Genomic DNA, 25948 nt, shown 5'->3' on the forward strand with positions numbered 1-25948 from the left:
GCATATTCCTCTGAAACTGACTCCCTTGTGTCTTAGACACATTGGATGAGATACCTGTCTCTTGACTTATCCACCATTGTCATTGACCACTTTCCTTTAATACTCAAAACATGACCCTAGAAACAAAGAATGTGCAGCCCAATGTCTGCTTGTCATGCCTCTGAAACTGACTCTTTGAGTGATCTTAGACACAATGATTTAATACACTGGAGCTCAACTGAACAATCTGCAACAACAATATTGTCCTGCTCCAGACTTGAATTGCCACTGAGATGTGAAACAGAGAGCTTCTCAGCCTGTGCCTACACACTTATTACTACAACACTCTGCTGCCTAAGTCTCCATATGTATACTAAGGGGAGGTCCATGCAAAGAAGATAATTAAAATATGACTGTGGCAGGGAGGACCAGAAACAACCCTATTGGGATGTTAGTTTCTGTGCTACTTACATTGACTTAGGAGCACCTATGCATACACTTATGTGGTATATAGGAAGAGTTTTATGTGGCTCACAAACATAAATCTCCGCAGATTTCAACACGTTCATTTATTATACGTTGATCTCACAAAAAAGAAATGTATTCAATACCATCAAGAGAAGCTTGATGACAATGACTAATAAACCTAAATCAACATTTGTCTAAAGAGATCATTTAATCATAAAAGTTTATCTCGGTCCATAGCCTTAGTACAGGACGAAAACAGCTGTTACGGAATGTTTGCATGCATCTTTAATTATTTCTCTATTCTTCCTCCTGGAAAGACTGTTTGCTTTTCATAGCTCTTTTCCACATGGATTCTTTCTAGCCTGTTGAGCAAAATTAGTGCAAATTCTCACTTTGACATTCGTTCTTTGGCACCTTCATTAACACTGATACCACATATAAAGTCTTGCATACTAGATCCTCCTTGCACCCTGAAGAAGACCATCTAAGTCACCTGGCTGAAACGCATTGACTCACCACCTCACCTCATCCAGCACACCTGCCTGTTTAATAGGATTCATTCGAATTAATTCATTGTGCATAAATGCAGACCCTTCCAACCCCTATGAATTATGAAGGGCTGTCACAAAGGGGCATGTTTGGTTAAGCATGCAATTATCAAATTACTGCTGTCTTCTTCCTGTATTAATGTCAGAGACCAAAATAGTTGTTATGACTAGATGCTCTTTTTGCACAAAGGATGATTTACATTTCTCACTTATAGTCTGCAAGTTGGCCTGGATGGTATTTCATACAATTCTAACAGTGGGGCACAATAATATTTACCATTCAAGGAATCTTTAAAATAAAATAGATTTATTGAATGTACATGCCGCTGCCTGGTTCTCGTGTGTTTCGAAAAATAGAACTGTGGTTTGATTTGTGTCTGCAGTTCCTCCTGATTTCTAATGCCCAATCCACTATATGTGCCGATTCTGAGGAAAAAACTGCTCTTTTTGGAGATAATATGTGGTTTCTGTAAAGAAGCTGCAGAAAGCTCAGATCACAGTGTATACCGGATTCCAAAACCGGTCTCAGATACTCGACCTCCATTTAGATTAGGGGTGGGCGGAATTTGCATAGTCGCGCTACACAAATTTCCGCGAAACGGTAAACAAATTCCGCTAGCACGCAGAGTTCCGCAAACACGCGGAAATGCTTGTTTCGTCAGTTCACAATGATTTTTTCCTGTTTGCGAACGCTGTTTGCGTGCTCGGGGGGAAAAATCTTGCATACACGCATTTTGAAAGCGCGAACAAGCAAAAAATTGCACAAAGCAGCGATCACTAAATTTTGGGCAATTCCGAGTTCTCCGCGGAACGCGAAATAACCCAAATTCCACGAGTGGAAAAGAATTTACCGCCCAGGCCTAATTTAGATGCAGAGCTCCAAAGAATTTTGTGCGTTGACATCCTAATTCTGGCCTCAATCCGGCCATCTTAGACCAATGTGGCGTGGTTAGTAAGTCTAGAGTAACACAAGGCAGCACAAGTCGCTGTCCTGCGTTACTCTGAGTTGGGAAGACTTTCCAAGGATGGATTTTGGCACATTTCCAGATTTACTAAGAGAGTAAACTTGGAATTGCACCAAAATGGTGCGCCTTACCAACAGAGGTGGTACGAGGAGAAATATTTGTATTTCCCCTCGTTATTTCCTCTCTCAGATGTGCGGCATTCTGCAGCACACATAGAAAGAGGAAAATGACTCTGAGGATTGTTTTTGTGCAGAAAGGCGTCCCTTCGGACACAAAAAACATCCTGCTTGATACGCAGGCACCTTTCACTATGGGGCACAGGTGCATATATTTGCTCCAGGCTGAACTGTGCACGCAAGCGCAGGGAGAGAGCTTTTTTTACAAACACGAGAGAGCAGGAATCGTTCCTATCTTTGTAGATATGACGCATACCTGCTCTCGTCATTTGATACAACGCAGCAAGTTGTCTTGCTGCGTTGTGTCACGTGTGGGCCTTGCTTCCTCGAGTGACCCAGTATGAGTGGGCACATACATTGTTGATGCTTGTTAAATGTGTGTGTTTGTGTGCGCGTGCACGAGCGTCACTGGCCGTAGAGGGCACCGGGCATTTCCCCAGTGGGGGAGGAGTGTGGGGGCCGGTTTTGTAACAGTGTTGCAATATCGGCCGCCTGTAACAACGGGAGTGGTGCTTCCCACTCGCACCCCCCCCCCCCCCCCCCCCCCTTGGGGGCGGTCAAGCTGATTGCCAGGGCTGGTTTCAGTTCCCAGTCTGTCCTTGGTGTGAGTGCATGCGTGTATGTGAATGAAGTTGGCACTGTGATCTGTGCATGATAAGCCTGCAACCTTAGCTACACGTGTGTGATGGAAGCTTGCACTGCTGCTGCCTGTTTCTGCCTGTGCTCTGTGTGTGACGGAGGCTTGTACATCTGCTCCCCCCATCTTATATAGATTGTGTGTTTATGAGTAAAGGTTGCAGTGCTGTTGTCCTTGTTGTACCCTTGTAGTGTGAGGGAAGCTTGCTTGCTGCTGTCTATGCCATGTCTGTGTGAAGCTTGCTCTGTGTGTGTGAGACTGGACCCATTTTATCCATTCTGTCGCTTTTCTGTGTTCGAGGGACTTGTGCACTTTTGTGGCCTGTGCTGCGTATGTGTGTGTTGAACTTATGCACAGCCAGTGATGTATTCTGCTGTCACAAGAGACATGAGGAAGGTGGGAGAATGGGGGGGGCGTTTTTCTGCTGTTACCCTCCCTGTCAGCCACACGCACACACACACACACACACTGTTAAGACACACACACTCTCTTAACACACACGCACATACACATATACACTGTTAAAATACACATATATCCACTGTTAAGTACATAGATTGCTGTGCTGCAATGTGTATAACACATTGTACCCTATTTTCTTGTCCCCCTGGGGCACCATGAACTTTGTACACAATAGTAGGTGCACATTCTTCTGGTGGTCTACTGACACTCTCTAGAGCTCCACCGCCCAAGAGGCCAGGCTCCCTCTTTACAAACATGTGTAAATAAGTTTATTTAAAAATATTGGCCAACCTCCAAGCTTTTGTCAAACCATCAACTCAAACCTGCAACATTTTGTGTACTTTTGGCCATTCAGTTTACCAAAGATACTCTTAGGGGTCTAATACTATGTTCGAACCTTCCCTGGATACAAATATCTCTCTTTTCTTGGGGCCTTAATACTAGTGACGATATTTGGGGCAGTAATACAGTACCCAGTAACTACCTTTACCACGGTGCACAGTAGTTACCTGGTGCAATATTACTGGTGGGAGAAGGGGGTGGGGGATAAAGTGGGGATATCTCAGGTGCTTTTATCCTTTTTTCCAGCACAAATCCCACAATGATCTGGTAAAATGTACAAATATACTTCTAATCCCGATTCTGGTACAAATTCGTGTTTGCACCCCAATCGGGTTCACTAGCCCTCTGGGAACGAGGGTACGTTTGGGTGTAGTTCGCGGAGTTTTGCTACGCGGAACTCCACGAAGTTACAAAAAACTGTGCGAAGTTCTGCAAGTAGCGGAGTGTAGTGCGAACTGATGTTTCCGCTGGTCTTCCTGCCACCCGTGTGGAAATCCTACCTGAGCGCCAGCTTGTGCTCGCAAACTTACTGTTCTCAAGTGCAAGCGGGGAGAAAACTCAGCTGCACTACGCGAAGCAGAGTTTTCTGCACTCTGCGAGCTCCACGGAGCACGGAGTGCAGAAAACTCACCGCCCAGACCAAAATGAGGGCCTTTCTGGAGACAAGCGGCCAATTATATTGAGATAATACACATCCTGTAATATTAGTAACAACTGAATACCTCTCTGTACCACACTCAAAAGGATCACTCACCCACACCAGGAGTATGACACTGATTCACTTTTGAATTTTGAGTGGCACCATTGACTACAAGTGACTGCCCACGAGTAAATCGCGTAGCGTGCACTTTTTGAGATAGTCACTAATACTAACCTCTGAAAAATAAGGCCCAATGGCGACCTCGAAGTTTTGCCCATCATTTGCACCTGGTTTCATTTGGCTTTTTAATATTCCACACACACCAGGTCGAGCAACTCTGCATCTCCTTGGTAGGTGGGGAGTTGTGTTGGCTCTTCGGGGTGGATGATGAGTCCACGCCCCGTTGACACCAACTTTTCGTCCATTATCAGGGGATTCATGCTGTATCACACAAAACCATTTAGCACTGTGCTCATCGACATCTTTGCCTCAAAAGGTACAGTTCAACTTTTTTTAAACTGTTCCATTTATCTCAGGCAGTGATCACTGCCTTAGATCCATTCCATTTAATCTTTTTGTTGTCCTGAGAAAAAAGACAGTCTGAGGTATTTCTCTTCCTGGTATAAGAGGCTGCTTTCTGCCTAGTCTTCACTTCTGTCTTTGCTCTTAAGTAGTAGGCAGACAGCTCAGTCCACAGTCGGGTTTTCCTGGCAGTGACGGACAGTGAAAAAGGACATCACCCCATCCACCCCCAATAGTGCGGCCCACCCCCAATAGTGCGGCCGGGGTGATGCTTTTGCGCCGACCGCTCTTTTTTTGTTCAAGTATCTTCATTTCCTGGCACAAAAAGACTATCAGATGAATCCTCCACTTTGGTTCTGTCAGGCAGCTGCTTGCAGCATCTGGTTGGGAGGACTTCTGCTTCACTGCTTCCTCACCTGCTCATTTCCTGATAGGGTTAGTTTGCAGCTTTACCAGGAAAAGCTAAAAAGAGACTGTAAAATAGGAAGTGTACTCAGAGGTGTTTGTGTCTGTGTGTGTATGTGTTTATTCGCGTGCATGAATGTTTTTGGATTTGTGTGTGTGCGTATATATGACTGTGAGGCATGTGAGCATGTATATATGGGGAACAGTTGGAACAATGCGGCTTCAGCCACGCGTGTTCTGACATCGCAAGCGTAATCACGCATGCTTTAACCATGCATATGCCTCAACCAGGCATATACGTGGTTAAGGCGTATGCGCGGTCTAGTTGCTGGCTGGCGGAAGCAGGAAGAGGAAGGTTTGGGACAAGGCGCAAGGTAAGGTAAGTGGGGTTTGGGGGGGTAGTTTGTATGGCTTCGGGTAGTTTTCAGGGCTGGTGCAGTGGGTAGTTTTCAGGGCTGGGGGGTTGGGAGTTTTATGGCTCAGGGCAGGGGGCAGAAAAGGGGCAGTTTTCAGGCAGAGGGGGCAGTTGGGTTGGGGCAGGGGGAGGTGGAGGTAGGTTTAAGGGGGTAGAGGCTGGGTTCAGGGCTTAGGGAGTGGGCTGGGGTCAGAGTAGGTTTTATGGGGCTGAGTTTTACGTCTCAGGGCAGGGGACAGGTAAGGGGCAGTTTTCAGGCGGAGGGGGCAGTTGGGCTGGGGCGGGGGCAGGTTTTAGGGGTGGAGGATGGTTTTAGGGCGTAGGGAGGGGGGCTAGGGTCGGAGTAGTTTTTGGGGCTAGGAGGTACTGGTTTTAAAGATCAGGATAGGGAGTCGGTTGTTTATAGGGCTGGGGTGGGTGCAGGAGGACCGAAGTTTAGGGCTCAGAGCATAGGGGCAGTAGTGTGATCTTTACCACACATGTCCCTCTACCAATCATGTCTTTACCACAAAATTGCGTGGTAAAGGCATACGTGGTAAAGACGCGGCTGTGGTTAAGACCGCATGGTTCAGGCATGCTTTGTTGAGGCATGCATTGTTCCTTCACACAACCTGTATATATGGCTGTGAGGAGTGTGTGTGTGAGTGCATATGGCTGTGAGGTGTGTGGGTGTATAGGGATGTGAGATGTGTGTGCGTGTATAGGGCTGTGAGGTGTGTGTGCATGTGTATATGGTTGTGAGGTGTGTGTGTGTGTGTGTGCGTGTATACTTCTGTGAGGTATGTCAGCGTATAAATGGCTGTGAGGTGTGTGTGAGCGTGTATATGGCTGTGAGGTGTGTGTGTGCATATATATTGCTGTGCGGTGTGTGTGTGTGCATATATAGTGCTTTGAGGTGTGTGTGTGTGCGTGTATGGTTGTGAGGTGTGTGGGTGTGCATATATATGGCTGTGATGTGTGTGTGTGTGTGTGTGTCTGTGTATATGGCTGTGAGGCATGTGGTTGTGTGTAGATGACAGATTACCCTCATCTAGTTCATTTCTGTGAGTATCTCAGGTTGCAGTTGATTAGAAATGGGGTCTCTAGTTGGCAGAGGTATGCACCCTGTCCAAGTAGGGACCACCACTATAGTCAGGGTAAGTCAGGTACACAACCTAAATTAACCTGTGCTCATCCTCTGGTAGCTTGGTGCAGAGCAATCAGGCTTAACTTAAAATGTAAGGAATTTGTGAAACACATTAATTACAGTAACATAGTGAAAACACCACAAAAAGACTCAACTGCAGTTTGGAAAACTAGAGAATCTTTATTTGATTTAAATATGACCAAAATGACAAAAATCCAATAAGAATTGGTCAAGATATATGCATACAAAACCTGTATGCAGTCAGTGCACATGTGCACTTCTATTCAAGTAATGATGGTAAGTTTCTTGGGAATGCAGTGACCCCCATCAGGGATCAACAGTTGACCCCCTTCATGCTGGAGCGGGGTGTAAACAGAGCTCCACAAGGCACTAAAAGGGTGTGGTATAGACGAGAAGGGACACAACCCCAAGGTGCACGTGGGAGACCTCACTAGGTCCCATGCAATCGTGAGTTGCTCAATTCCTGCTGCCTGCAAAAGCACAGTGCAGCTACAGGGGATCACAGCGCCTCCTTTCTGGCATGCAGCAGTGACGGCCTGTATCACCACAGGGCTCTTCAGGTGATCCTGAACTCAGACGTTCGCCTCATGGGACCGGCATGCGCAGTCCGGTAACCAAAGGGTACTTGATGCGGCATCCTCCTGGCAGACTACAACTGTAGTCCTCTGTATGCCCTCACGGGTCAGTAGTGCACTTCACGAATCCCTGATTGATTGATTGTTGATGCGCAATGCTCGCTTCGCTGATGCGTCGGCCATAGGCGTCCCTCTGGTTGCTCCGGCAACACAAGGGCGGAAGAGCCACTCTGAATAAGAGCTGCCGCCAATGCCGGCTTCCACTACAAGTGGCTATGAGCAGCATACTTGAAAGCTAAGCGCACAGGTGATTGACAGTCTAGAATTGAGGTGCGTGCCCTGGGGACAACCAAGCATGGGATGGAGGGCCCGCCTGCAGGTCAGGGCATGAGCCATTCAGAAAAGTTGAAAGCGCTCATCCTTAAGGTCATCCACTTATGTGTGGATGCCTGCAAAGTCTTTGATAGCCCTGAGACTTTGACAACAGGTGGCAAGCCAAAAAGCCCTTGGAGTTTTTGGGTTAAAAAGGTTGTAGAGGTCAGTTTCACTCCTCCCTCACTGCAAGAGGTAGCAGGCAGCAGGCCAACACAGCAGAGCAAGTTGCAAAGTGGCAGTCTCTCCTGGCAGCACAGCAATCAGCAGGCCAACACAACAAAGCAAGTTGCAAAGTGTTAGTCCCTCCTGGCAGCACAGCTCTTCTTCTTTGCGGTCTCCTCGGGTCCCAAAAGTGTACTGAATTGGGGGTGTCAGGAGTCCTGTACTTATAACTAAATGTGCTTTTTAGGAGGGAGAGACATCAAAGAGGCCTTTGAACGTCACAAGCTCCCTGCCCTTCCTTCCCTGGCACCAGACGCACTACAGGGGAGTATGCAGCTCTTTGTGGGGGGACAGGCACAGCCCTATTCAGGTGCAAGTGTTAGCCCCTCCCTCCCAATCTACTTCAATAAGGGCCAACAGCCTGGTGATGGGCCATTAGGATGCAAATGTTTCACCCCAGCTCCCATTGTGTGACTTTCTAGAAAGGATGCACAAAGCCCAGCTGTCATCCTAACCCAGACGTGTTTTCAGAGACAGGCAGAGGCACAGAATGGTCAAAGTAAAAAAAATTGCAACTTTCTAAAAGTTGCATTTTCAGACATGCAATTTAAAAAACAACTTTACTAAAAGATTTGTTTTTGAAGTATGGGCCCGGAGAAACCAAAGTCCAATTTTGTATCTGCTCCAAATGGGAAATGACACTTAAAAGATGTTCTATGGCTGAGGCTGTCATGAGAATGGCATTTTCTACATCTAATTTGCTTTCACTAGCATTCTCAGCAGAACAACAGTAACTGTCTTTAATCAAAATAGTTAGGTAGTAGAAAGTCAAAATGCTTAAATAAATCAATATTTGCATGGTTTAGTTGTTTCGACTCACAGGTTAAGCGTTCTGTTTTTCAAAAAGTGCTAAAATTATCAGGTTCTTATGACCCACCAACTGTATTTATTTGTTCGAATGTTGTTTGGTAAGAAGTTTTCTAAAGCGCTGTGAGTAGGCTTCTGGTTGCTTCAGGTCACGTGACAAAAAGAAGTACACATATGAAAATCCCCCCATTACTACTTGGGAGCTGCGTTCTACTACCTACACTGTATAACATAACATAACATAACATAACACGTGCATGTGTAGAAGCCCACGTTCACTCCTTGGGGCATCCCAGTGATGACGAGCAGGTGTATAGTGTAGGGTACTACACAAAACCAAAGACTGCAGAGGCACCTTAAAAAAATATATACACTCCAAAAGATAGACTTTACACAATCTCCTTCCAAACTAAAATAAGGCTCGCCCCTAATCCCAATGTCCAGCACGCGCCGCATCTGGACTAGGTCAGGAGTTGGAAGAGTGAATTTCCCCAGGCCTGAAGCAGCTGGGAATTGAGTCCGGCTTCATTCGGGAATTAATTCCTGGTCAAAGTTTTTGAAGAGAGATGTTTTATAAGGTGTGGCTTTTGGAGTCTTATATTTGAAAAAAATATGTTTTTGTAATCTTTGTTTTCAAAATGAGCCCTGGTGTAATCTCTGTTGTTTGAACTGCCCAGTCTAACCCTGATGTACCGTAGAGGGCTCTGCAGTGTGAGGCACCCCTGGGACACAGCAACCTTCACACTCAAGCCCCTGAACCTCCATCACTGCGGCTCCACTCTCACAAAGCTGAATGCATTCATTTAGGAACTTGAGCTCCATTTAGACCAGAATGGCCCGGGGTCACAGCAGGGCACAGCGCCAGCAGTGGGGGTGCCTTGTACACACACACACACACACACACACATCGATGTTGAAGGCTGGCATGCCCAGAAAGTCTGCTCCACAGTAGAGTTTAAATAGATGCCCACTACAGGTAGACCTGAGTATCAATCATGGCTCCCCCAACTACCACGCTGTGTGATTCTAGACAAATAAGTGAGTGCCTGAAGGATGAATGTCAGTATTAAAATTCAGTGTAAATTTAATACAGCCCCAACAATTCTTTGTCTACTGTGTGATATGGCGACTTGTTTATTTACGCGCTTCCGAGCATGTCACCGGGGCCACTTCAGAGCGCTGAGTCCTCCTGTTAGCAGCGCTAGTACTGCACACTTCTACGAACTGGTTGGCCCTGTAGCGCTTTCAGATTCCAGGCGCCTTCCTCTCATTGTGGTCCAAGGAACTCTCATTGGCCAGCTTCTTGCTGCTTTGATTTCACTGTGTTGTAGAATCCACCGTCCTATGGTGGGAGAAATTCATCTGGTGGACTTTACACCATAGAGCCTTCTCCAGAAACTGGAGGGTTTTCCGTTCCTTCCAAACTCTAGAGCAGTCTTTTGTCTTCAGTTGTGTGTTTGCTAATGCACCACAGGCACACAGATACACATGCATGTCGTTTTTAGAAATCCTCACACGGATGTGGCATGACAACTGCACACGCCTCCGCGAGCAAGTGGAAGAGAGGCAAGAGAGCGCAGTGGTGCAACAGATGCTGGCTGCATTCTAAGAAGTGGGGGTGCCTTCCTTTGTAATGAAACCAGACCACACACCCACCCTCACCACTGATAATATATCAGACCTGTTGTGTGTTCAACCCCTGGTGCATTCTGCTACCTCCATTCACTCATCGGAGCCCTCTGGAATCAAGTATTCCTTTACTGGTTTGACAAAAGCGAAGCCCAGGCCTGGGGCTTGGTGCTGCTTATGGCAGAGTTCAGCTAGAAACATGGTGGACAGTGATGTCTCCTTTTCGTGTCTACGCTCCACATCTCCTTGCGCAATTCTGTAGGGGCCAGGATCTGAAAATGCATGACCCCGTTTGTACCCAGCACTCAAGAGCTTGTATCTAACTGGCACAAGCTGTATGACCCAGTTCCAGTGCCCAGCCAAGCCCCTAACCATTGTGGGAGATATCAGTACACAGCCACTGATGTGTGCTTTGACAACATCCCAGGCCCTTCTGTCTTATTAATAGCCTACAAAAGAGGCAAGGACGGCCAAAGGCCCAACCTCAAACAGATGGAAAGTGTGTCTGGAAGCGCAGGCGGCGCACGGCTGTGTGAGCAATATTCACTGGAGCGCGCGCAGGGCAAGAGGCGAAGAAAAGGAACAAAAGCCGCTTTCAGAGGAGAGCCGGAGAACATGGGCACCAGGGAGGAAAAAGGAGCGCCGGAGAAGAAACAAGATCATAATGGGCACCGGGGGAGAATGGGACTAGAGAGAAGATGAGAGAGGCAAGAATCAGATGCCAGGAGAGGCAGGGGGAAGAGGATGGGTACACATGAAGAGAGTAAGAGAAAGGTGGAAACAGAAATAGGAAGACACGCACCAAGAGGGAGCGGAGATGGGAAATGCGAATGGAACAGCCGCTAATGGCGCAAAAATAGATCAGGGAAGTAAGATTCCAGGAGATAAAGAGGAAGAGGGAGTGTGGGGTAAGATCACTATATGGAGAGGAGATGAAGGAGGAAGAGAAATAGGAATTAGACAGCAGAGGAAGGAGGGGAGTAATAGATAAAATAGAGAAGTAGATGATATGTCAGTGGGGAGAGGGGATGGCTGTGCAGGATAAAATGAGAGATAAAGAAGAGGAGGATCAGAGGAAGGAAAGTGGAGACATTAGGAAGAGAGGAAAGGGAACATAAGCTGTACAAAGGCACGCGAGGTGCAGGAGAAGGGTGGTAAGAATGAAAAGGAGGAAGGAAAGCAGGACAGCAAAGACAAGCAGATGGAAGCAGAGAAAGAGAAAGACACCAAGGGATCAGGAGAAGGAGAGGCAGCAGTGATGGGCAGATACCAGGAGAGTAGGAGAGTATGGTACTCAGGAAAGAAAAGAGGGGTGAGAAGGAGGGGGGAGTTTCTGAACTCAGCTGTGTCCCCTCTGCTCTGAGACACACAAAAGAGAGCTGCACTCTCACAAAGGTGGTATTAGGTGTTCACCCTGCCGAATACCCCCCCCCCCCCAGCCTTTGAAGGCTCCAGACTGCTTGAGGTGAACTGTCTGCGGAGGGGGTGGTCGACTGAAGTCGATGGAAGGTGAGAGCCATTTTCAGATAAAGTGATCTAATTATGCGACAAAGTGTCTTCGTGTTGACAGAGGTTAATGCACTCTGCCAAGGGCGCTGTTTGCTTAAATTCTTCCCTCTGCAACCATGGTTCTGAGTCAAATGCAATGGAACATACGGGCAAATAACAACTGTTAACGCCTGACAGCATATGTGCAATAAAAGACTAGGACGCCCGCCTGCTCGATTTCAAGAAACCGCGGCGGATTAAGCGTTCAGCTGTCTGTAAGAGTTTCACGTCCTTGTGTTGCAATGTTCCTAAGCATGGAAGGAAGGCAAGGAGCAGTAGGTAAGGCCTGCATTCTAACCATTCTGATTGGCTGCACCAGTCTCAGCACTTCTTATAAGGTGCTAGTTGAAATCTAGCGGAGACATTTTGATTATTTTGAGGGTGAAGGTGATACCAAGAGGATGGCACTTTCCAAATAAGCGTGAAATCAGACAGATGGCAACCCCTCTGTGCCATTCTTGGTAAACTGGGTGCCTGGCGGGCAGGTACAGGAGCGGAGTCCTAGGGCCTGCTCAATCTATCATTCAGGACATTTGTCTTAAGTAGAAACACTGCATATGTCTGATATTCCTTTTGAGAGGTACTGGGTGAGGGAAGGGAGCAGGCAGTGGTAATTCCCTGAAAAGTTAAGAAAATTCAGTGAGTTGAGAACCCTTTTTGGTATCAGTGTAGTTCACAGGTTCAAACCTGAGCAGGGACGACTCTGCCCTCCATCCTCAGGAGGCTGATAAAATGTGTACTACTCATCAAGACGTGCATACATTATTCAAGAGATAATTTAGTAGAATTATTAATGTATTTTAATAATTTATAGTTAATACTCTGAAAACCTGGTTGCCTCTAGGCACATTTCAAAACAGACGAGGATACAGATAGTTTTTAATTTTACAGTTTGTTTTTAATTTTACCCCTTCACCTGTTTTTAGTGCTCTGTGACCCTAGACACCCCCCAGCCAGAGGCCGGCCCTGAAATTGAACGTGGCAGCGCACCCGCGCAGCCTCAATGCTGAAGACGGGTCTTGTGTATCGATTAATTTCCTTGTACGCACGTATAGTGCAGTTTGGGAGGTGCCTGGCTCCCACAGCGCTTTAGCAGCGCCATCTTTTAAAGGCTTCAAACTCAAATCTTGTTCTATTATGTTTTCTGCTTACCCTTGTTCTTTTAACTTGTGTTATTTTTTGCCAGTAGGTGGCTGTTTGCAAGGGAGCTTGCAGCAGATCACTCGGGGTTGCTGGATCGAGTTTGTTTTTGTACCCCCTCACCTGTTTTTAGCGCGCCGTAACCATAGCACGCCCCTAGACACGCACCCAGCCGGAAGCCTGAAACTGAACGTGGCAGTGCGTCTGCTCGCAGCGGGGACAGCACTGGCGCGCCTAAAGCAAGCCCGTCTGCACCCATCCGCGCTCTGACCACGCTCAGTGTCAGCCACTATGCCGTTCCCCCTCCACAGCCACGTCCCAGGCTATGCAGCTCTAAAGATCTGCTGCTCAGCTTAAGCTCCAGAGCTAAAGTGCTGTTACGGCCCCTCTTTATGCCTACTTAATACCATCCTTTCATGTCTTACCTGCAAACTTTCCTATCCAATCTGCCCATCAGAGTTTTGACTGCTTTCGAATCTCCTGCCGCTAAACCTAGTCACGCAGCTGAGAATGTCTGCTGTCCACTGATTAATGCGCGCTCACTCATGAAACACTCACTTGAGTTGGCAGACTTTGTACAAACTCAAGCGTTAGATATCGCGGTTATAACAGAATCCTGGGCAGACGCAGCCTCTGGCCCAGAACTTATTATGGCTGTCCCTATAGGCTTTTCGATCTTCAGGCTGACCGCACAGAGAAAAGAGGCAGCGGCCTCGCGGTTATCCATCTAAATCATTTTAAAGGCTCATTCATAGGCCTAAACAGCTTGTTAGAATTGGAGGCATTATCTTTTAAAATGGTAGCAGTAAACCATCACTCCTTTAATGGTTGACTTGTCTACTGACCCCCCGGGACCTAAGGGCGTCTTCATCCACAAGTTCTGGCAACTTCTTGACAGGACAGTTAGTTCACCTGTCTTTGCCATTCTAGGAGATTTCAATAACATCTCAAAAATGTTCTAATAAAGACACTACCCAGCTGATAGACACACTGGCCGGTAAGGGTCTAGGGTCTAGTTCAACGAGTCAAAGGTGCCACCCTCTCTGCTGGTCATCGCTTAGACAGAATTTTTTCAGACAAACCAGACCTTCAGTGTCAGGGCCCGTCTCGCAGGATTCAAATGATGAACAAAGGGGTCCACCTCCCGATGTTACCAACACCCTGAATGTACTCACAGGGGGTTCGAACCATCAGGCGAGGGATAATAACAGAGAAAAGACCGGGGAAGGGAAAGGGTCAGCATGGACAAGGGATCTGAAATGACAGAGCATAAACCATTATATACATTATACAAGAATCAAGACTACTCTCAAGAATTTTCACTAGAACTGGAATACCTTATAAAGCTGTACTATTTCCTCCAACCAATACAAGATAGATCTAGTCCTGTTTCCTGTAACCAAGAACACACTGGTTAACCATGTCATACACATACGTGATTCCTCATTGTCTCAACACCTCTACCAATACACACCATATAATGAGGAATAGGACTTTGTCTAGACCCTTATGTAATCTGTAAGTTACTTCACTTAGTTCAGTACATAGTTCATTCCCCGGTTTTCTTTGCACTCTTAATTCAAGTTTCGAGATAACTCTCTGTTACCACTCAGATCAAAATGTCTCCGCTGCTCTTGTTTTCCCCAAAAGTGCCTTTGGTGCAAATAATAAATATACGGCAACAAACAGCGACCTGCCGCTTTGTTCCGCGGGACTTACAGCAATGCCCCAAAAGTAATCACGCATCAACCGATGCTTCTCCCTTGGTACGGTCGGAGTATATACACAAAACAAGAGTTACCAAACCGCGAGCTACGGCTCCCAGCGGATCTTCAGTAACCAACAATACCTCTCGGTTGAGTGGGTGTTTCGGAAGCCGAGGAATCTCCCCCGCGTTCAGCAGCGCGACGCTGACGGCAGCCAGCGCTTCTCTAGTAACCACAATTGAAGGACTCAAAATTACGCGAAACACCCTCTCTCGCTCTTCCAACCTTGTACTTCCTGCAGCAAAGGCTCATGGAAGTTGTAGTCCGTTAAAGTTTAGGCAGGCGCGGTAAGGCAAAACCTGACATTCAGATACTTCGCTTCTCCCTCGTGTATGGTCCGACCACTCTGCAGTTGTGTTCCCGCTTACTATTGATCGTAATATCTCCACCACTGTCCACCTAAGAGTAGCAAATCCTCCCGCCTATGGCATACCATTTCAGCGGACTCTTTTAGAGCATCTTTAGCACTAAACCCTCCACGCTGCTACCAGGATCTAGATAAAGCGGCAGATTCTTACCACCAATGGTTTGACTCATCTCCTAATGATATCGACCCAGTCAAAAAGTGACAAAACCATAGAAACTCTCTGTCTGAGCCTTGGTTCTTTGACAACCTCAGACTCCAGAAGCAGACCTGCCGGAGACTTTGAAGAAAATGGAGGCTCAATTATGCCCACACCGAAAGAGAATTATACAAATGCTTGCTGGCTACCTATAAAGATCCTATCAACAAAGAAAAAACTATCTTCTTCACTAACAAAATTGAAGCATCGAAAAATTCTCTAAAAAACTTTTCGAAACAATGAAAAAACTCTCTAAACACCTTTAATGCAACCAGACAGGATCCAAGCTTGTTCTATCTTTTTCACCTCTTTCTTAAGAACAAGTGCAGAAGATGCTCATCTCCACAAAATCGGGTTCCACCCTTGACCCCTGTCCTCCCAAAATAGCGTACTTAGTACCCAAAACTATTTCAGAACATCTGACCACTATTTTCCATCCGGTAATCTGTACAGGCTATTTCCCCACTAATTGGAAATGTGCCTCTGTTTTCCCTCTCCTGAAAAAATCTAACCCGAACAATGCAGAAGCTAACAACTAAAGGCCAATCTCAAGAGTTCCACTTCCAGTGAAAATCATGGAAAAAGCCATGAACGCAGAACTTCTTACATCGAGAATCATGGACACCCAATTCTACCCGGTTCGGCTTCAGGAGGCACAACAGCATGGAACTTGCTCTTATCACAGCTTCAGAGCAAATGAGGCAGACCTCAGACACAGGAGGCAGTGTTGCACTAATTTTATTAGACCTGTACACAGCCTTCGACACTGTCAACCACAAAATTCTTCTAGGCCGACTAGCTGCCTTTGGAGTTAGGGACTTAGTACTCGCCCTGATCAAGTCTTTTCTCGCATACCAAGAACAATTTGTAGCTCTTGAAGATTTTATTTAATCTATTTTTCACTCCTTTGTGGCATCCCACAGGGCTCTTCTTTGATCCCTACTCTTTTTAACATTTATGTTACTCCCCTTGCCAATCTTATTAAATCCTTTGGCTTCTCAGTCGTATCGTATGCCGACGACACTCAATCGTTGTAACCATAGCCAGTGATCCTGAGGAAACAGATTATCTGGTTCTAAGTTGAGAAATGGATGGCCTCGAACTGTTTAAAGCTCAACTCCAGTAAGACGGAGGTCTTACTTTTTGGGAAAAACACTTCTTTTTGGTCCCAAACCTGGTGGCCACTGGAACCAGGCCTTTAACCTATACCTGTTTCCAAAGTCAGAAATCTAGGCATTACCTTTGATAAAAATCTCTCTTTTGAGGGCCACATTCATACTTTGACATTGGCCACTTTCCATGTTCTTAAACTCTTAAGCAAAAATCTTCCCTTTTATGCCTCCGGGCCTGCAAAAAAACACCTGCAGCCCTTGGAATGTCCAATACTGACTATTGCAATGCACTTTTTCTCAACATTCAGAAAAAATCGCTCACCAAATTGCAGATTCTTCAAAACGCCGTGGCCAGCCTCGTGCTGGGCATTCCCAAGCATGCTAAATCTAAAAAAGCCCGCTGGGGGGGGGGTTGGAAGCTTTCTGACGGGCACCGCCAGACTATGGAACACTCTCTCCTTGGAACTAAAGAGCAAGAAAGATCTCCTGATATTCAGAAAGGCCCTTAAAGCCTGACTTTTCAACCAGTAAGTCATCTCTTGCCTCTCTTAGATCTTCAGTCTTTCTACCACTGAGGCAGCGCCTTGACACCCTTGGGTAAATGCGCCCTTCACAAATCCTATTTTTATTTCATTTTCATTTTAGGGAAGAGGTGTTGTGAAGAAGGTCTTCCTGAATGTGAGTGAAAGAGGGAGGCTGACTCGGTACCAGAGTGTAGGTGCTAAGGCCAGGGAGCATTGGTCACCGCTCCCCAATGCCTGGATATGGGGGTGGAGAACCCGTGCTTTTTGGCAGTCGAAAGGACCTTTTGCGGAATGTGTGGGATAGGTTTCGATATGGGATGTACGAGGGGCTGAAATGGCAGCCATTTGTAGAAAAGGCAGAGGATCATGAAATCAACTAGCGGTAGACTTGGCTATATACCAGCAGAGTCCACTTACGAGACCTTTTTGAAGCCTTCAATCTGCCAGAGTTTTGAGCCTGAGGAGGGGGTCATGTGATCTTCTGGGAGTCGACATAGATTGTCAGCATCTAGTCTAGCTTAGCACTAATCATTGTGTTAACAAGCAGTGTCTGAAGGGTGCAAGGGGTAAATGGAGACAAGACGTGCCCTCACTGCACCTATCTGAGGGCCCGATTCACAGAACTAACTTAAGATAAAATCCTAAACTTACTACCATTTTGGCATTCACAGAAGGCACCTACTAATTTTTTGTAATCACAGAAGGCACTTACTCATTTTTTGTAATCACAGAAGGCACTTACTCATTTTGGTATTCACAGAACTTACTCATTTTTTGTAATCACAGAAGGCACTTACTCATTTTTTGTATTCACAGAAGGCACTTACTCATTTTGGTATTCACAGAAGGCACTTACTCATTTTGGTATTCACAGAAGGCACTTACTCATTTTTTGTAATCACAGAAGGCACTTACTCATTTTGGTATTCACAGAAGGCACTTACTCATTTTGGTATTCACAGAAGTTAGGAGTCCTAACTTTAGGACTCTTAAATGCCTTCTGTGAATACCGAAAGTCTTAAAGTTAGGATTTTTCTCAGTTTAGGAGTAGTACATTTAGGGCTCCTGACTTTCCTGTTAGGTGTGGTGGGGGCATCAACACTGCGGGCCCCCAAGGGTTGTCCCAGGCAGAGGCGGTGGTTCCCAGGATGAGGACTTCAGTTTTGTTGGAGTTGAGTTGTGCTTCATCCAGGTGGTGACTGCCTTCATTCCATAGTGTAAGTTGCTCTTGACGGCTGTAGGTTCGTTGGTGAAGGAAAGAATCAGCTGGGTGTCTTCGGCGTGAGACGATGTTTAGTCCATAGTTTCTGACAATGTCTGCCAGCGGGACCATGTAGATGTTGAAGAGGGTGGAGCTCAAGGAGGAGCCCCGAAGGACTGATCTCTGTAGGTTCAGAAGAGAACAGTGGGAACCTGACTCTCCGGGTTTGGCCGGTGAGGAAGGAGAGGATCTGCTCTGAGGCTTTGCTGCAGATGTCGGCATTGTAGAGTCTTGCGTAGAGGGTGTGGTGGAAGACAGTGTAAAAAGCAGCATAGAGGTCCAGGAGAATGACGGCTGTGGTTTTGCCTCAGTAGAGAAGATTGCTTCTGTCATCTGTTGCGGCGAGGAGGGCAGTCTTGGTGCTGTGGTTGCTTCTGAAGCCTGATTGGGAGGTGTCCAAGATGTGGTTTGTTTCGATGAATTTGGTGAGTTGGGCGTTGACGGACTTCTCGATGACTTTGGCTGGGAAGGGGAACAGAGAGATGGGTCTGTAATTCTTGTGGTCTGTCTGGTCGGCAGAGGGTTTTTCCAGTAGAGGGTTGACCCCTGCGTGTTCCCAGTCTTCAGTGAAGGTGGCGGGTTCGATGGAGCAGTTGATGGTGTGGCAGAGTTTGGGGTCGATGGCGGCGCAGGCTCGGTTGAAGATGTGGTGGGGGCAAGAGTCAGAGGGGGCTCTAGAGTGGGTGGTCTTCATGATCAGTAAGGTGCCATTGGTGGTGAGGGTTATCCAGTTGAGTAGGGTCGGCTGGGATCTGAAGCGTTTGGATGTTGTGGTTGTGGGTTGATCCTGCTTTGTGAAGCTGTCATAGATGTCTGTGATCTTGTGGTGGAAGAAGATGGCAAGGTTGTTGCAGAGGGCTTGGGGGGTGTCAGTGGCATCCATACGTATCGTGAAGATATACCTACTGCGTAGGTACTTTTATGTGGCGTAAGGCAGTGTTTCCCAAACTGGGGTCCGCGGACCCCCAGGGGTCCGTGACACATTCCCAGGGGGTCCGTAGGCAACAGTTTTAAAAGCTTAAAAGCACAGAAAAGTTTCTTGTATAATTAGCAGCTTTCCAGTAACAATAAAAGTGTCAAGATAATGCCAGTGATTAATGTACCTGCTGGAGCGTGAGGAGAGTTTTGTTCAGTGGCAGCTTTGACTTAAATAGTGTAGCGCAGAGGGTTAATGTGCCTACTACAAAGAATGTGGAACATGCATTTTAAAAAGCAGTATTTTATGTGCCTAGGTTCGTGGTCACTGCTTTTGTCACAGAGATTCTTTTGTTACTGTGCACGTTATAAGTGACAATCGTAATCTAGCAGAGGGACCTATAAACTGTCATCAAAGAGCTGCTTGAAAACTGCATGGTACCAGTTAGTAACTTATGTTTTTTTCCAGTTATTCATTATCCTGATGCTGCTAAAAAGATGTATTTGGTCTGAGTTTCAGCTTTTCCAGACCAAGCACTCTTTAAACATTTTATATACACACTGATTTACATGTATGATTCAATGTCTCTATATGTGTGTGATGTAAAGTGCTCAGACATCCTACAATGGTATGAGAAGTACTATGAACCAAATGGAATACATGTGACAGAGGGGCTATTACTCCAATATAAAATACTAAGGGCCAGATGTACGATCCGTTTTTATATGCGCGAACGGGTTCGCGAACCCGTTTGCGCATGCAAAAACCTATTGAGCCATGTACATTGCCTATTTTGTGAGTCGCAATTTGTTTGTGACTCGCTAAATAGGTTTTGCAACTAGCTATTTGGAAGGGGCACTCCCTTCCAAAATAGCGAGTCTCAAAACCATGTACAAATGTTTTTTGGTCGCAAAACACTCGCAATTACCACCTACTTCAAGTAGGTGGTACTGCATTCGCAAATGGGAAGGGGTGCCCAGGGGACCCCTTCCCCTTTGTAAATGCATGCAAAATAATTTTTTAAGGCCAGGCAGTGGCCCAGGGACCTCTGCCTGCCCTTAGAAAATGAAACGAAAACGTTTCATTTTCTTTTTTAAATACTTTATAAACGGGCTGCATTTTTTTAAAACTGCTTTATTTAAAAGCAGTCCCAGACATAGTGGCCTGCAGAGCCCAGCAGGCCACAATACCTGGCAGGGCTGGCATTCCCAATGGGCTCGCAAATTGTGAGAGGCTCATTAATATTAATGAACCTCGCAATTTGAGACCCCATTGGGAATCCCAAACAGTGTTAAACACACTGTTGTACATTTCATTTAGCTACTCGTAATTTGCCACTCGCAATGTGTCGCCAATTGCGAGGTGCTAAATGAAATGGTCGTACATCTGGCCCCAAAATCCTTAGAACTTTGAGTATTTGTTTTGTGTGCACACGTGTGTATTTTTTTTTGAATGACTGTTTTAATATTTGAAATTTAGCTCATACAATTTTCTTGGGGGTCCCCGGCTTCCAGTGGTGACTCAATGGGGGTCCTCAGGAGTCAAACGTTTGGGAACCACTGGCATAAGGTATAGAAAATCTAGACTCAATTAACTATAGATATATATTGTTTTCAATATTTTGTCCTCTTTATTGTGTCCCATCGATATTCTGGGGTGGATACTCAGGTTGCTCACCCAACCCTAACAGAGGAACCCTCCAGGCAGAACTTCAGGCCATCAAAACAAGTCGAATTTTAAATTCTTTAAACCACGAGTACAAATAACATATGTTTGGGGCTCGTATACTGTAATGAGGTGTATTAAAGACTCTTTATCCAAGGAACTGAACCTACATTTAATGTCACTGGACCTACTGTCGCCTAGCCCTACATGACTTTCTTGGTTAATCTGATGAAATATTAGCATCATACACTCATTGTGGCCGAAATGGTTCAAATCATCAACCAAATAGGGTTGCAGTCAGAGTGAGCGAGCCGAAGGACTCTTTTAGATCTGCACTTAAGTTGGCTTTAGATTGTCTTTATAACTCTGCAAGAACTTTTTAGGGTGTATCCTCCTTTACGGTTTTGATTGGTTCCTAGCATCAGTGCCTCACAGAGTTGAGCGCTTCTAGCTCCTGGGGTCAGTTATCAAATGCTTGCTTAAGAAGAACCGTAACACCACAAATTCCTTTCCAAACTAAAATATCCATAGTCTTGGTTTCTCCTTAGTTTGCAAGGCTGTGTCAGCTCTTTTGAATTTCAATAAAATGTTCAATTGGATTCTTACCCAACATTGAGGAGCAGCAGAATTATTGTAAAATAACTTGCAGAGACCCTTGTAGACTCTCAACATTGGTAAGATGGAGGACCCAACAAGACGATTGTTTACTTGAGACCTCCCTACAAGCAAATTCTTATTGTACGAGTAATCGGATCACATATATTAAACCGTGGCCCATGCAGGTAAGAGCGGTGGGGCCGAGTAGAGGGGGGGGAGATATTTCGACAGAAGACGTTGAGGGAAAATTAAATACATAATTAATTTTCCCTCTTCATCGTCTGTCGAAATTCCCCCCCACTCGGCCCCACGGCCTCCTACTGGCACGGGCCGCGGCTGCTTATATGAGCTTTCCAATTTAATTCCTCTCAAAGTTGGTGTTAAGATGCTGCTACTGTTTGTAGTTTTACCCCATCTGTCGACCAAGAATGACAACGTCTGTTTGACCAAACATCAAAACCTTGGTCTATGTACTATTCCTAGTCAGAGAATTCGTTTGGTTCCGGTATACCTCTCCGGTACATCCAGTATTCTTTGCAGCACAAAAGGCATCTGGTCAGTGAGGAATAAATCATCGATTATCAAGTGTAGGTATCTGTAAGCTCCACAATCTTTTCATTTTGTAGCCTGCTCTATTATGTGTGGTAGTCATTGCTTTCATCATCATCATTTTGAGTGCTGATGCATAAAAACCAGTCCCATCTGAACAGTGACATGAGTTAGAGCCTCTGTATCATGAAGTTTTGGGTCAGTGGGCGGATCTGCCACAAAGGTTGTACATTTAGGGACCACAGGAAGTTGCATTTGTCATGAAGTATTCCTTGTTCAAAAAAAAAACTGGATAATGAGTATAATTTGTTATGTTGACCAGACGAAATAAACACATTTATAAAAAAAAAAACACACAAAAAAAAACATTTAGGGACCACAGGCATCAGGGAGATTTATATCAAAGACAGCTTGGGAACACCTAAGAATCTTACACAATTCTCAGAGCCATCGTCTGACATGCACATCTTCTGGTTCTAGTAGGCTTCACAATCTTAGGAGCTGTAACAATATCATCAGGGCCAGAGCTTGGGCAGGGCACAATGGATGCTGCCCAAGATGGTCCTCCCACATCAAGGACAGGACCCAAACCCAAAGGAATTTGGTATTAAAATATCATGGTCAGAATGTTATCTACACATAAATAATGTGTCCAAAATATTGTTTACAAAAATAATACCCCATTGAAGTTAATATTAGAAAATTTGCACCCAATGAGGCGATCTTTTCCAAAATAATATTAAGGGTGTGAGATTTATGTCCGGCAGTACTTCTGCATAAGGTTCTCTGACTTCCAACCTTCAAGTGGCAGCATGAACCACCCTTACCTCTCTCCTTCTCTTCCCCCAGACTCACTTTATTTTCTCTACCCCACAGGTCCTCCCAAGATGGCGTACATCAAGTACACAGAGCTGGAGATCCCAATGACGTGACCCACAGCAACTGGTGAGGACTACCGCCACTGATACCGCATATGCAGATGTCTGAGCCCAGGACAGAGCCACTTTGAGGACTGCAAGAGTGGAAAGGACTGGCTAAGACAATGGACAACTGCATGTGTTTTATGAACAGAAAAGGACAAATATTTATCAATTTTCTGAGTTATGACCTTGATATCTGATATAAATGTATAGAGGGCTAAGGCGTGACCAACTTTACCCTCCACTTCCTTTCACTGTGAGATGCAGTTTCTTCGACAGACACGGCTCCGAGCTGGCGCTTGCCCGTTTGAGATGTTTGGGGCTTTTGGTTGTCCTACTAATGACGAGCTGGACCACCAAGAGAAGTACATGGCCATGGAAAGCCTATGAGATGTAGGAATGGAGGAGGGTCTGAAACCTGCAAACAGCCATAGCAGACTGAAACCATGAAATGGGCAGTGCCAGCGCCTGGGAGCCACCGGTTGGAGAACCACACGTGTCTCATGGCTTCAGGAGACACAAACCTCTACCTTCTCGTTGGCTGCTGGACAATAACAGCTCATACAGCCATACACCCTGACATCATCCAACAACAGGGTTGTGGTGATATGATGTCACATTGCGGCACACGGGGAAGGCCGCTGAGACTTGGTTTTGGGGTGGGCACTGTCCTTGGTTTGGGTTTGCAACAAAGACCTGGCAAGGACCCAGAGTTTTGTTCCTTAGAATTGGGGCCTGAGGGTGCACCAGGATCACAGTCTCACCCCATGCTGTGACAGCATAGACAGGAAACCCCAGAGCTTCAGTGTGAGATAGTGACTTAGGAGCACACAAGTGAAGCTAGGTGTCTGTGCTGCAGTGACCTGGCAGAGGATAACGTGGTTAAACAGTGACCCAGCAGAAGGCAGGCAAAGGATGCTATGGTCTCACCGGCACACAGTGACTTAAGCACATAAGTATAGGGTGGTCTAAGTCTTACACAGTGACATAGCAGTACCCAGGGATAGCATGGTCTCACTGGTGCACAGTGACTTAGAAGCACACAGTGATATGGTGGTGTCAGTGTTAGACAGGGATGTTGTAGCATGCATGGATTATATGGCCTCAGTGTTACACAGTCACCTAGCAGCACACAGGGATACCCTGGCCTCAGTGTTACAAGGACAACTAGCAGCTCCCAGGGATACCATAGTCTTGGTGTTACACAGTCACCTAGCAGCACACAGGCATGCCATAATCTTGCTGTTACACAGAGACCTAGCAGCACACAGGGATACCCTGGCCTCAGTGTTACAAGGACAACTAGCAGCTCCCAGGGATACCATAGGCTTGCTGTTCCACAGAGACCTAGCAGCACACATGGGTTCAATGGCCTCAGTTATACACAGTCACCTAGCAGCACACAAGGATACCATAGTCTTGGTGTTACACAGTCACCTAGCAGCACACAGGCATGTCATAGTCTTGCTGTTACACAGAGACCTAGCAGCACACAGGGATACCCTGGCCTCAGTGTTACAAGGACAACTAGCAGCTCCCAGGGATACCATAGGCTTGCTGTTCCACAGAGACCTAGCAGCACACATGGGTTCAATGGCCTCAGTTATACACAGTCACCTAGCAGCACACAAGGATACCATAGTCTTGGTGTTACACAGAGACCTAGCAGCACACAGGCATGTCATAGTCTTGGTGTTACACAGAGACCTAGCAGCACACAGGCATGTCATAGTCTTGGTGTTACACAGAGACCTAGCAGCACACAGGCATGTCATAGTCTTGGTGTTACACAGAGACCTAGCAGCACACAGGGATACCATGGTCTCAGTGTTACAAGGAGAACTAGCAGCTCACAGAGATACCATAGTCTTGGTGTTACACCGTGACCTAGCAGCACACATGTCTACCAGGTTTCTGGTGTTATCCAAGGACTTAGCGGCACACAGGGATATCATGTTCTCAGCATTATTTTACCTATTTTACTATACAATTGTCTCAATGTTGGATTGTCACTTAGTAACACACTGGGATATGGTGGTTTCAGTGTTCAACAGTAATACAGCAGCTTTTAGGGAACCTCTAACTTTCAGTGGAATGCAACCACAGCAGCTACAAATCCCCAGGGTCTTTGAGTTAAACAGAGCCCAGCAGACCACAGGCAACCACAAGATATCAGTGTTACATAATGACTAAGGGATACCAAGGAAATAACAGAATCTCAGCAGTAGTCTGTGACGTAGCAGCACACAGGGGTGCCCTGGCCTTGGTGTTACACAGGGATTCACTACCAACCACAGGGGCAGCCCAACACACCTGAACCAGGGGCAGTCAGTATATAGTCCTAACAACGGTTCAAGAAGCAACTTGCGTAAAGATACACTAACTACAAATAAATCCAAATCACAAGCAAAACAATTACATAACAATATCACAAAAGAAAAGCAAAAGAAAGATCGAACCCATATGCAAAAAAAACATTTCTAAGAAAGTATCACAAATGTATTACATATTATAAAACAATTAAGCCAATAGCGCTCAAGACAAAAATGCTGGTATACAAACAATACATATCACAAACCAGACAGGTGGCAAACGAAAAAATACACATTACAGTAAAGGAACAACATGTACAAAATTAATGTGTCCTCTGTTTTTGGCCACAGAAGCGTTGACTGCGTTTCTACCACTGTAGAGTTACATGGTCATCATCAGGACTTAGAATTCCAGTGAGCGTCACAAACAATTCTGTTTAAAAGAGCAATCCAACCTTCTTTAATTCAGTTGGTGGAAGAAGAATTTCAAAAATTATTAAAAAAGGGCGAGTGTGACTTCAACCTGTCCCCAAGGATATTGGATTTCAAATTGGCTGCATCTATCCTTATGAACAGGAGGATAGAGTCCAGGGCCAGGTGAGCAAATCATCAAAATACTTCCATACAGCAATAGGCAAGAGGGAATACTTTAATTTACTATCCAACACCTTCCCTAGTGTCAACGGGGACTGGTGTTGGAATAGTAAATTAAAATATTCACTATCCAACACCCCTTTGTATTATGCGTTGTAAAAGAATGC

General features: G+C 45.8%; 1 protein-coding gene across 2 annotated transcripts in view; it reads left to right on the forward strand.

Annotated features, from left to right (window-relative positions):
- The window catches only part of LOC147684426 (metabotropic glutamate receptor 6-like), a 197328-nt gene extending 171458 nt beyond the window's left edge, over positions 1 to 25870 (forward strand). For both annotated transcript variants that reach the window (XM_086940357.1, XM_086940356.1), the window contains exon 10: positions 22832 to 25870. Coding sequence is in view for 1 of the 2 variants with exons in the window: in XM_086940356.1 (XP_086796482.1) it covers positions 22832 to 22887 (56 nt within the window). In the remaining variant the exon portion in view is untranslated. The remainder of the gene's footprint in view (positions 1 to 22831) is intronic.
- Positions 25871 to 25948: the final 78 nt, after the last annotated feature.

The sequence above is a fragment of the Lissotriton vulgaris genome, chromosome 10 (assembly GCF_964263255.1).
Source record: "Lissotriton vulgaris chromosome 10, aLisVul1.2, whole genome shotgun sequence".
NCBI classification, from domain to species: Eukaryota; Metazoa; Chordata; class Amphibia; order Caudata; family Salamandridae; genus Lissotriton; species Lissotriton vulgaris.